The 13,399-nt window shown below is 40.3% G+C and overlaps 1 protein-coding gene across 7 annotated transcripts in view; it reads right to left on the reverse strand.

Annotated features, from left to right (window-relative positions):
• Positions 1–13,399, reverse strand: part of MAST2 (microtubule associated serine/threonine kinase 2) — a 236,326-nt gene that overhangs the window by 28,731 nt on the left and 194,196 nt on the right. For 4 of the 7 annotated variants that reach the window (XM_058717552.1, XM_058717554.1, XM_058717557.1 and 1 more), the window contains 3 exons: positions 5,402–5,477; positions 2,818–2,838; positions 938–1,016 (listed from right to left, as the gene is read on the reverse strand). In XM_058717552.1, coding sequence (XP_058573535.1) covers positions 938–1,016; positions 2,818–2,838; positions 5,402–5,477 — 176 coding nt within the window. The remainder of the gene's footprint in view (positions 1–937; positions 1,017–2,817; positions 2,839–5,401; positions 5,478–13,399) is intronic. The other 3 variants (XM_058717551.1, XM_058717555.1, XM_058717553.1) reach the window with 1 other exon arrangement.

The following is a 13,399-nucleotide window of genomic DNA, read 5'->3' on the forward strand; positions in this document are numbered from 1 at the left end:
CTTGCCTTAGGTTAAAAAATCATCATCTGAGTAAAGGGTTATAGGGAAAGGGATATTTACCAGGCAGAGATCTAAAGCTTAACTGCTGCTAAAAGACCAGTGAGATCTTTGGATTAATTTATGAGAAATATCTAGGTCAAGGGAGGAAATGATACTCCTTTTACCTGCTTGGTATTCATGAATATCAAAACTGCCTAGGAAGACCTGAAGAATGGCAGAAGACATGGGGAATGGGTCATCCAGCCTGCTGCCCAATCCAGCCTGCAAAGCCTATAATACTTACTATTTGGCTCTTTACAGAAAAAGTTTGCCAACCTTGTCATCCTGGCTTCAATTAAAACTTGCTCAATGAGGAAGACTCATTTTACCGTCAATTGTGCACAGCAGCAATTATGACATCTGTTGTGTTTTAGGCTAAACCTTCTCTAAAAGAAGTATAACTAGAAGTTTTAGAGACAGGCTTAGCTTTTTTTGCTGATATATATCAAACTTCAATATAAAATATCATCCTTCCCTTCTTTTTGAAAGGAAAAGGTGAAAGAAGAGAAGGATGGTCCACCAGGCCTTTGGTACATGGGAGGGTCTATCTGCTCTTGGTTGCAGGTCTAGAAATAAGTTGGGGGAAGATTCTTGCTTAGGATCCCCCATGTCTGGCAAAGCAAAAGTCCATCCTCAAGCCCTCCTCTAACTCAACTAGGAAAAATTGATGCCCAGAGAGCATGCTGGTTAGTTCTTTCCAAAGGTGTTTAATGTATTTGGCTATAGCTGTTAAGGGCCACCACTGCCCCACTGAGCCTCATCCCGAACAACCTGAGTTTGGCTTTGGCGGGAAAACTGAGAATCACTTTGCAGCACACTTTAAGGACAGGCAGCAATAATCTGTAGGGAAGTATTTCCTTGGGGTAACGGAGGTAGAGGCACAGATTTGGCTACTTACTGAGACAGTAGAGCTAGGAGTGTTGGTTCCATAGCCTGAAGAGGGCAAAGAGGCCAAAGACCAGCGCCGTCCATCAGTCCTATGTAAGATTAAGAATATTAGGCAGTTTCCACAGGACCCCACCCTGAGCCCTGGACCTGCCTGTCTTTCCATTAGCATTTTTTGGGCAGCTGGTTCACTGGTAGGCTCTTCTTGGTCTCTACACAGTACTGCTCGGTCTAGTACATGCTTTCATGTTTCTCTCCCACATGGGGCCTATGGTTGTGTGTTTTCCACTGCAAAGACAAACATCTCTGACTAAAAAGAAGTCTGTGACTTTGCATAAGAACATCTGGTATATAATACTGCGGTTCTGAAATAAAAATCTTTATACTCTCAACCTATTTACTTTTAGAGAAGCAATGACAGAGGGCTCCAGCTAAAGGCATCACCACAAGGAGAGAACTGCCACTGAAATGCAGCTATTCCTTTTTCTGAGGACTCCATGTGAAAGGCTCTTTGGTCTTCCCAGGCCACTGGGTTGATAAGGAAGAAGTGGATCACCATCTGTGTCTGAGTATGAATTAATCATTGGCAAACAGTCCAAGGTTACTTAAGATCCATTAGGGCCTATAAAACCAGTCTTTGAGAATGTTTGTAAAGAGTGACAGTAACCTCATGAAAGAAGAGTGAGGTGGCACAACCTTGACTGTGTATAAGATTTTGGAGTGGGCTTCCTGCTGCTCTTGAGAGGATGCACCTCAAAGCTCTCATCACAGAGAACCACTTATCTGCTTTGTTGTGGAGGAGAAAGAGCAAGCAGGTATCTGGTTTGAAGCTTTTATTACATGGACAAGTGATTCTTTCCTGGACTATGGGATGTGCTGTTCGACAAGTGTTTTTTTCTTATGAAGCCTGGGGGGATAGCCTGGTCTGGCTGAAGATGGAGAAAATTTCTTTGCTGCTCCCACAGAACCTTAGAACATTAGCAATGGAAGACGTTTAGAAGTTAAACACCCTCAATCTTTGAGAAAACACTAAGGTCCAGGAATTTGGGTGATTTAGTCCAGACTTCACAGTTAAGGGGAGTGGGGAGAAGCAGGGAGAGAAAGGAGAAAAAAGAGGACTCAATCTTGCCAGGTCTTTCCCTTTTGAAGCATTCCTCTCCACCCCCACCAATACTCAGCAGCTTTTCCTACTATATTCTGCAAGGGGACAGTCCAGGGTTCCATGCCACATGCACCTGATTCAAACTTCATGCCACCCAGGCAGCTAGTTCTGCTGGAACCTAGTCTCTGAGGCAAAGAAATGTCCAGGAGGCTGCCTAACATGATGTTCTCTCTGACCTCTTTGTTGGGTCCCAAGAGCTCTACACAAGAAAGCAAGTCAGTTCCAGGAAAACAGAGCTCACCAAAGACAGTATTAGTCTAATTTAGCGAGGAATTTCCCAAACCCTTGTCAAATAGACTTTTTCACAGATCGTTTTTCCTTCTTTAGATAGAAACGCAAACAAACTGCAGGGCAGCCATTTTCTGTAATCTGAAGAGCAAGGGCTACCACAGTCAGAAAGAAATGCCACTACAGGATGCCTCCATCTCCTCTGCCTGGTCATCTCATTCGGTGACTGAGGAAATTTGTGGGAATGAGGGTGACTTGTTCCTAGGCTCAGAAACTTGGAATTATTCAGCAATTCTTGCCTCTAAGTGTATGGGCTCTGAGCCTTGGTTCCAGCAGGGGGTTCCCTTAGGGCCTCTGTGCTAGATATGAAAGGCCAAATGTTCATACCCACAGTCAGAAAGACTCATCACAACCAGTTCTCACCAAGCACAACATCAAAAACCATATTGTCTGGCCATGCATAGCAGTTTCCCAGTCCCTCTCCCCATCAAGTCCACTATTACCTGTCTGCTCTGTGGCCATGGCTGTAGTGAAAAGACATATATTATAATCAGAATCATATGGAACCAGAGAGATTGATCTGTTTGACCCCTGGCACTGGGTCATGCTTGGCAGGGGCAAACTTTGTTTAGGAATGTGTGGAAGTTTGAAGTGAAACTGTAGGATTGATAGACCTATCCTTAGCATTTCATCAAATCTGTGTTTTGTGTGATATTGCAAACCCATGTGGTCCTACAAGGCTCAAGTCAGACCTTAGCAACCTAGCAAAAACAATTTCTGAGTACCCTGTTTGCAGGGTTGAAGTCCCCTTCTCCACCCCTACCAAAACCTAGCTGCTTTTCCTACTATGTCCTATTATGGGGACAGCCCAGAGTTCCATGTTCCATGCACATGACTCAAACTTTATGCCACCCAGCACAGAACTATTTGGATCTCAGTGGTAATACCAGGCCCAGAAATCCCCTAGCTGATCCTACTCCTAAAGCCCAGATGATGAAGCAGAGTCAAGGGCACCAATGGAACATGTTATTCCTTCTGCCTAAAATGGTCTACACCCATATTCTCACTTTCAACATGCAGGCTCCTTCTTATCCTTCAGGTCTTACCTTGAAAGTCAGACCCCTTCAGAAAGGCCTTACATGACCACCCCGTATATATTCTTTAACCCCATTCCCTTCCTATGCTTTCATGCAGCATCATGTTCTTTCCTCTCATGTTGCTTATCACAGTTTATAAATGTTTGCTTGTTCATTATTCTTCCCCATCACCCATTCAAACAATAAGAGCTGAGTGAGTACCTATACACCAGGAGACACCGCTTTCAACATATTAAGGCATCTCTATTAAAGATACTTTTATTCTGGTTGAGAAGAGATAGAAAACAAGCACATAAGAAAATATCAGGTATTGAAAAGTGCTTGTTTGAAAATAAAACTAGATGATATGATGGAAAATGAGCGGGCTCCTTTATATTGCATGGTTAGTGAAGGCTTCCTTGATAAATTGACATTTAAGATGAGAAATGAAAGACAAGAAAGAGTTAACAAAGTGAAGATCTGAGAAAACAGCATTCCTTGCAAAGGGAACAACAGGTGCACAGACTCTATTAAGTCTACTATGTTTCAAGCAAGTAGGCACTATGGTGTGGGTTTTTTTGTTTGTTTTTTATGGTTATTTTGTTACCACTACATAACTAGTTACCCAGCATAGTGCCTGGGGATACTGGATGCTCAGTAAATATTTACTGAATGAATGAGAAATGACTCAATACCACTAAAAGAGATTGGTCACAGATCTTGCTGTCTCAGCACAGATGTAATCTGAGGCTACAGTTCACACACAAGATAGGAAGTCTGGGGAAGAAACACTTTCCAACTGGACTAGGAAAACAAATGCATCAATCCAGCATATTACTATACCAGAAATGCTCCTAAATAGATGCCTGGGTAACTAATTTTAAGTTACACAAGGTAGGAGAGATCTGTCCACGGGACAAACTTAGATATTTGTTTTGAATAAGGCAACTGGGTCAGGAGGAGCACCCAAGTCAGCTATCCAATTTTTCCCAACCTATCCATGTCCTTTTCAGCTCTAGAGAATCGTGGAGAGGAAAGGGGTGGATTTCTTCTGGGTCCTCATTTGAATGGTGAGTTAATGCTGTTTCGAAGAATGTGCTCTTTTTCTATTATCTCTTTTTAAAAAGGAGTCTAAGTATAAAAACTGCTCTGGCCTCAAGCTGCAAATATCATTCTGTGTCCACTAAAGGTTCCAAATCTGGAGCCATGATTTTTCTGGAGGACTTAATGCCAAATGCTGATTCTAACCAAAAATACTTTTAAAAATAAAAAATAAAACCAGAGAACATGAACTCTGCCAAGAAAGAATTTTAGAGAAATTTTTGAAAAGTAAGGCTTTTTCCATTTTATATGGAGCCATGGTATGTAGTTTGGATGAACTCATCTCAACCAGCTCAGTACTTCTCAAGAGGCCCTGACAATGGGCTGGGCTGTCAGGATTGCTACCACTTCCAGGATTAAGTTTGTATCACTTCCAGAGGGTGAAATGCCAGAAGGAATATAAGCATGGCCTTTTAATGCAACAAATCTTTCTAAATTCATGAGAGGATAAGTGAAGACTCTGTAATCTCTTTATCCCCCAGGAAAGATCCTTTCAGCTCCTCAGAATTAGCTGAGTAAGAGGAGTAAGAGTAAAACCTTGGGTCCCTCTGAGAGGAGAGGCCATTTTCTCATTGATCACACTAGGATAGCTCTCAGTCAAGAATATAATGTTTCAGAACATATCCTCAGGAAACCAGAGACTTGTGTTCAGGTTTGTAAAAATAAATCCACACTTCTTATATCTACTTGTCCATTCAAACTAAATGCAACTACTAGGGCTTTTTAGAAAGCAAAACGTGAACAAGATGATTATGACGTGGGTGAGGAAAGCAGGGAAGGAATTTTGATGGCTGACTGCCCAGGTAACACACTTGAAGGGCAGTACCTCAAAGGAAGAAGTCAACATTTAACTGACATTCATCCAAATGCCACACATGTTTGTCACAGAGGAGGTTTTCTATCAACTTACCTACGGGCAGGAACAAAGGAAAAGTGAGCAGGTGCATTTGGAGAGAAATTCCGGGGACTATCCAAAGGACTGTTACCTGTGGGTGGGAAAAGGAAAAGAAAGCCTATATGAGGTCTGTTTCTGAGGACTGTGACAACCTTTAGAGAAGAAATCTCCCCCTAGTATCGGCAATTAGCACTCACATAGTTGTGTTTTCAGGCTTACCATTAGTTTAATGATTCTCTCTTTGTAAAAGTCTGGTAGTCCAGAGGTTTCTTCCTTGTTCCCAAGTTGCCTGTAACCATCTGTGGCTCTCAGGCATCCATTCTAGTTCCAGCGGCAACTTGTCAATTTCCTGCCCTCCTAGGAACACCTCAGGCTCCAATCTGCTTAGTCAAGTTACCCCAACTTTCCAAAGGCTTAAAGAACTCATTTGGTGCAGATGGCATGGCAAAATGCTCAAACATTTCTCAAAGGGCAACAGGACTCCTGGTCTAAAAGTCTCTTGCACATATATCTCCACACACTGCATCCAAGGCTAACCCAGAAAAATGCATGCTTAAGAGAAACTTAAGTTCTTTGGTGAGGACTTAGGATAGCAACATTCCTTAAAAAACACAAGGGCCAAGTCTGTAAAGCATGCCCAACTTCCTCACAGTATAGGAATTAACTCCATTTTCCCTTATTAGTTTTCACAAGTCCCCTGTAACTTGCTAACCTACAGACAGAAGGTTTGAACAAAAACTATGGTTACCTTTGCACTAGTTACAACAGTTCTTGGACCTAAGACTGCCATACTTCTCTGGTCTAACTCCCACCTGGGGGGTTGTATTCAGAAGCTCCTAGATGGCAGAAGCTGTCAATGTGTCTCTATACAAACGGCCATGTCAAACCAAGTACCATACTCCATTATGTGCTGACTACTCAGCAAAGTATATCCAATGGAATAAAGCAGCGAAGAATATCCAATGGAATAAAGACAGTCTCTTCAGCACGTGGTGCTGGGAAAACTGGACAGCAACATGCAGAAAAATGAATCTGGACCACTTTCTTACACCATACACAAAAATAAACTCAAAATGGATGAAAGACCTAATTTTAAGACAGGAAGCCATCAGAATCCTCAAGAAGAAAGGCAAAAACCTCTTTGATCTTGGCCGCAGCAACTTCTTACTCAACACATCTCCGGAGGCAAGGGAAACAAAAGTAAAAATGAACTACTGGGACCTCCTCAAAATAAAAAGCTTCTACACAATGAAGGAAACAATCAGCAAAACTAAAAGGCAACCAACAGAATGGGAGAAGATATTTGCAAACAACATATCAAATAAAGGGTTAGTATCTAAAATCTATAAAGAACTTATCAAACTCAACACCCAAAAACAAATAATCCAGTGAAGAAATGGGCAAAAGACATGAATAGACACTTCTCCAAAGAAGACATTTGATGGCCAACCGACACATGAAAAAATGCTCAACATCACTCATCATCAGTGAAATACAAATCAAAACCACAATGAGATTCCACCTCACACCTATCAGAATGGCTAACATTAACAACTCAGGCAACAACAGATGTTGGTGAGGATGTGGATAGAGAGGATCTCTTTTGCACTGCTGGTGGGAATGCAAATTGGTGCAGCCACTCTGGAAATCAGTATGAAGTTTCCTCAAAAAATTAAAAATAGAACTGCCCTACAACCTGAAAGGGCGGGCCTACGCTGGCCGACTCCATCTTGTTTTGTGTCCTTCACCTTGACCACACCTCCTCCCCTTGAGTAACCCCCCCCCCCCCCCACCTGCCTAACAGGACTCGGACCCTTCCCTAGCCAATCAGCTGAGGCCACAGCCATTACCTCGTCAACTGCCCCTAGGCCCCAATAAAACCTTTGTCCTTTTGAAACTCTCTCTCCCCAGCATCTCACCGCTGCTTCGGTGCAGGTAGGGGATTGAGCTCGAGCAAGCTCGAATAAAGGCTCTTATGCTTCAGACTCGGCTCCCTAGTGGTCTTTGGGGATCACGAATTCTGGGCATAACAAACCCAGCAATTGCACTACTAGATATTTATCCAAGGGATACAGGTATGCTGTTTCAAAGGGGGACATGCACCCCCATGTTTATAGCAGCACTGTCAACAATAGCCAAAGTATGTTAAAAGCCCAAATGTCCATCGGTGGATGAATGGATAAAGATGTGATGTATATATACAATGGGGTATTACTTGGCAATCAAAAAAAAATGAAATCTTGCCATTTGCAACTACATGGATGGAACTGGAGGGTATTATGCTAAGTGAAATTAGAGAAAGACAAAAATCATATGACTTCACTCATAAGAGGATTTTAAGACACAGAACAGATGAATACAAGGGAAGGAAAGCAAAAACATAAAAACAGGGATGGGGACAAAACATAAGAGACTCTTAAATATGGAGAACAAAGGGTTACTGTAGGGGTTGTAGGAGGAGGGATGGGCTAAATGGGTAAGGGGCATTAAGGAATCTACCCCTGAAATCACTGTTGCACTACATGCTAACTAAATTGGATGTAAATTAAAAAAATAAATAAAATAAAATAAATCTAGAAAACAATTATAAAGTAAATAAAGGCACTCTCTATGGGAAAACTAATTAGAAAGAGGCATTTTCATGGGATTCCCATGCTCTGTGTCTAGGACTATCTCTTATGATCTATTCCTATCTCCTGGCTACCATGGGCTACCAGGATGTGAGAGAAATGATCTGCAGTAGTTGCTTCCTTAGCCAGGACTCAATAAGTGTCAGGCCTCCTCAGAATTATTGAAGCCTTTAAAAAAAAAAAACAAAAAAAACAAAAAAACAAATCTCTGTTCTTTTAAAATAGTGTCATCTCAAAAATTAACACGTTCAGTTTGATCCTTGAATGTAAAGCTAGATGCCCTTTGTTTGTTCCCCAAACTACTCAACTAAAGCCTCAAGAAATTCCTGAATATGGGTATCCTACAAACAATGACTGCCCTTCCAAGGAATACCTGTGGTGCTGGTTACACAGTAGGACAGAAAGAATCTTCCAGGTGCTAACAGTATTGTTAGGGATTCAACACACACACACATGTCAAAAGTAACTAACACTAAGAGGAAAATAAATCCTGCAAATCCTCATCATCAACCACCATCATTATCAGAGTATGACTAAGCTATGAGACAACTTCAAGCAGCCTACTAATCCTCAAAGAAGAGAGTGAAGGATACAGAAAACACAGTTGAAAAAATAATGGCTAGGGGCGCCTGGGTGGCGCAGTCGGTTAAGCGTCCGACTTCAGCCAGGTCACGATCTCGCGGTCCGTGAGTTCGAGCCCCGCGTCGGGCTCTGGGCTGATGGCCCAGAGCCTGGAGCCTGCTTCCGATTCTGTGTCTCCCTCTCTCTCTGCCCCTCCCCCGTTCATGCTCTGTCTCTCTCTGTCCCAAAAATAAATAAAAAACGTTGAAAAAAAAATTAAAAAAAAAAAATAATGGCTAAAATTTTCCTAAATTTGATGAAAAAAAAATTGCACAAACATATACAAATGTGAAATCCAAGGATTTCCAAGAACTCTAAGCATGAGAAAGAGGAAGAAAACTATACCAAAGCACATTATAATCAAATTGCTCAAAACTCATGATAAAAAGAAAATCTTAAAAACAGTTGGGTAGTGGGTGGTAAAGACGTGTTATATAGAAAGGAACAAAAAAGATAAGGATTATAGCATATTTCTTACTAAAATCAATGTAGGAATACAATGGAGCAATATCTTTGAATCATGGAAGGAAAAACAAACCCTAGGAACCTAGAATTCTATGCCCAGCTATCGTGTAATAAAGAATTTGGTGGCTTTTGTCCCCAGTTCCTGGGAGTGAGCCTTTAAAACCTTGGAATTTCCCAAGTGAGAGGAGTGTCTTTGTTATTCATGGTGGGGCCTGATAGTTTATGCAAATGAAATGACTCAGGATGGTGGCTGGCCAAACCAGAAAGACCAACCATGTGGTTAGAGGTTAAGCCATTTGTTATCAATTTGACTTCCAAGGAATGGAGGGGGAGCTAGAGACTGAGTTCAATCACATATTCAATGAGTCCATCAATCATACCAACATCATGAAACCCCAATAAACACTCTGGACACCAAAATTTGGTAAGTTTGCTGGCTAATAGTCTGCATATTGTTACATATCAATGTTCTGGGAGGGTGATGGATCCAGACTTCATAGGGAGAAGGCACTGAAAGCTTCACATGTGAGACCATCCCAGACCTCATTTTATGAATCTCTTGTGTGATGGTTCTGATTTATATCCTTTTTTCCCCCCTACCAATAACACTCTATTTGTAAGTACAGTCCTTTCCTGAGTTCTGTGAGTTGTTCTACTGAATGGCAAGAGGTACTGGGAACCTTTGAATTTATATCTGGTTGGTCAGAATTATGGGTGGCCTGGGAACTCCAAGCCTGCAGCTGGGTGTCTAAAGTAATGTCAATTTTGTGGAGGACTATGTCCACAACCTGTAAAATTTGGCTTAATTCTGGGTAGTTAAGAGTCATTGTAACAGTGAAAATATTTTTTAACAACAAGGTGAAATATCTTCTCAGATTAAAAAAAAAAATTCCTTAACAACAGACTGCACTACAAGTTTAAAAAAATGTTTTTAAGTCCTTTAGGAACAAATAAAATGATACCAGGTGGAAATAAGGATCTATACAAAAAGATGAAGAGTGCTAAAAAGTTTACATGGGAATACATATAAGATTGTTTTATTATTTAAATCTCTTTAAAAAGTAATAAATGTTTAAACAAAAATAATAAGGTGGTATGCGATTTATAACATACTAGAATAACAAGTTTGAAAACAACATAAAAGTTGAAAGAGGGAAAACGGAATAGTATTCTTATACTATATGTGAAGTGGTATAATAGAATGATAAGATATATACTATACACACTAATGCAACCACTAAGTAACAGAGTTATAGCTCATAAACCAATAAAGGATAAGTGGCATAAAAACCATCCAACCCCAAATAAAGTAAAAAAAGCAAAAGAAGAAAAACCAGATGGGACAATAGAAAACAAAGAGGAAGATGACAGATTTAAATCAAACCATATCAACAACAATAGTAAATGTAAATAGTCTAAAATCCCCAATTAAAAGGCAGAGATTGTCAGATTGGATTAAATGAAAGACTCTATTAAGGAAACTGAGTCCATATTAATAACCTTTGAAAGAAGAAAACATCAATCTCCGATATCTTACTGATAAATTCTACCAAACAGTTAAGGAAATCTTTATCAATTGACTGAGCCACCCAGGCACCCCCATTTTTTTTTTTTTAAGTTTATTTATTTTGAAAGAGAGAGAGAGAGTGTGTGTTAGGATGTCGTTGGAACCACAGTAGAGGTTCCAAGTAGAGGACGGCCATCTTGCCAGCGCAACCCAACGAAAAGCCCCTAGTAGTGTGCCAGAACGAATTGGAGGTCAACCAATCACCGAGCAACAGCACGACCTGACGAGAAAAAGGCCCACCTGGACTTAAACCTGGAACCGCAGCAGGTTAAAAACCCCACCCCACCACACCTGGGCGAGACTTCCCTAACTCCTCTCTCTCTCTCCCTGAGTCACAGAACCTCGCCTGAGACCTTAGTTCCCAAATAAAGCCTTTGCTAAAATTTTTTAGCCTCTGACTCCTATCTTTACCCTGCCTTACACCTGACCCTAACAGAGAGCACACGCACACAAGTGGGGGAGAGGTAGAGAGAAAGAGAGGGAGACAGAGAATCCCAAGTAGGCTCTGAGCCACCAGCACAGAGCCCGACACAGGGCTCGAACCCAGTGTGAGATCATGGCCTGAGCTGAGATGAAGAGTCAGATACTTAACTGACCGAGCCACCCAGGCGCCCCTATATGCATACATTCCTAATGAAACTTCAGAAAATCAAATCCAACAATTATGAAAAGGGTAATACATTATGACCAAGTATATTTATTCCAGGAATGCAAGTTAGTTAAAATAAGGAAAAATCAATCAATATAACCCACCATTATAATAGGCTGACAAAAACTATATGATCATCCCAATAGACACAGAAAAAGCACTTGATAAAAATCCAACAACCATTTTTTAACATTTATGTATATATGTATATATGCATAACCAGTGAGATCAGAAAGGAAATAAAATAATATCTATTCATAGACAAAGTAATTGTCTAGAAAATCTGACAGAATCTATAATAAATACTTATATGAATTTAGCAAGGCTACAGGATACAAGGACAATATACAAAAATCTATTATATTTCTATTTGCTAGCTATAGCTAGCTATTTTTATAGCTATACTTTATGTAATCACAAAGTAGAAATAAAAACACTAGCATTTATTGCATAAAAACATGAATACTTAAGGATAAATGTGTCAAAAGGTGTACAAGAGCTATATAAAACACCGTTAAGAGAAAGGCATTAAGAGGTACAAACTTCCAGTTATAAATAAGTTATGGAGATGAAAAGTATAGCATAAGGAATATCATCAATACTATAATAACGCTGTTTGGTGACAGATGGTGGCTTCAGTTATGGTGAGCGTTAATGTACAGAATTGTTGAGTCACTATGTTTTAAACCTGAAACTAATAAAACATTAATGCAACTATACTTCAATAATAAATTTTAAAAATAGATTTAAAATATTTTTTAAAATGGTAAGATAAATTAATGATGGCCTACATAAATGGAGAAATATGCCACATGTAAAAACATTCAATATTGTTAAGAAGTCAGTTCTTTTCCCTAATTGATCTACAGGTTCAGAACAACCCAATCAAAACCCCAGCTGCCTTTTTTTTTAATAGACTATTTTTTAGAGCCATTTTAGGTTCATAGTAAAATTGAGCAAAAGGCACAGGATTTTCCTAATGCCCCCTGCCCTCACTCATGCACCACCTTTTTCTATCAACTACCTTTTGGGTAAGCTGATTTTAAAATTCATAATGGAGGGGCACCTGGGTTGCTCATTTGGTTGAGAGGCCGACTCTTGATTTCAGTCCAATCATGATCCCAGCTCCAATCATGATCCCAGGGTCGTGGGATCAAGCCCTGCATCAGGCTCTGTGCTGAGCATGGAGCCTGCTTAAGATTCCTCTCTTTTTCTCTCTCTCTGCCCCTCCCCCAATGTGTGCACATGCTCCCTCTCTCAAAAATAAATTAAAATAAATTAAAAATAAAATTCATATGAAGGGGCGCCTGGGTGGCTCAGTCAGTTGAGTAGCAGGTTGGCTCAGGTCAGGATCTCGCAGTTTGTGAGTTCGAGCCCCGCGTCGGGCTCTGTGCTGCCAGCTCAGAGCCTGGAACCTGCTTCCGATTCTGTGTCTCCCTCTCTCTCTGCCCCTCCCCTGCTCATGCTCTGTAACTCTCTCTCAATAATAAATACACATTAGAAAACAATTTTTTTAAATAAAATTCATATGGAAATGCAAAGGACAAGTGGACAAAAAACCACACTGTATGATTCCATTTAGATAAAATTCTACAAAAGTCAAATTAATCTATAAGTGTTGAAAGCACACCAGTGGGTGCCTGGAGATGGGAAGAATTATAAAAGGACAGGAGGAAACTTTTGGACATAATGGATATTTTCACTATTTTGATTGTGGTGATGGTTTCATAGGAATATATATATATCAAAATTTATCAAAAGGTATTCAAATAGGAAAGGAAGAAGCCAAACTTTCACTCTTTGCAGATGACAGGATACTCTATGTGGAAAACCCAAAAGACTCCACCAAAAAACTGCTAGAACTGATACATGAATTCAGCAGTCTCAGGATACAAAATCGATGTACAGAAATCTGTGGCCTTCCTATACACCAAAAATAAAGCAGCAGAAAGAGAAATTAAAGAATTGATCTCATTTACAATTGTACCCAAACCCATAAAATACCTAGGAACAAACTTAAAGAGGTGAAAGATCTATATGCTGAAAACTATAGAAAGTTTATGAAAGAAATTGAAGAAGAC

The sequence above is a fragment of the Neofelis nebulosa genome, chromosome 2 (genome assembly GCF_028018385.1).
Source record: "Neofelis nebulosa isolate mNeoNeb1 chromosome 2, mNeoNeb1.pri, whole genome shotgun sequence".
Taxonomy (NCBI): Eukaryota; Metazoa; Chordata; class Mammalia; order Carnivora; family Felidae; genus Neofelis; species Neofelis nebulosa.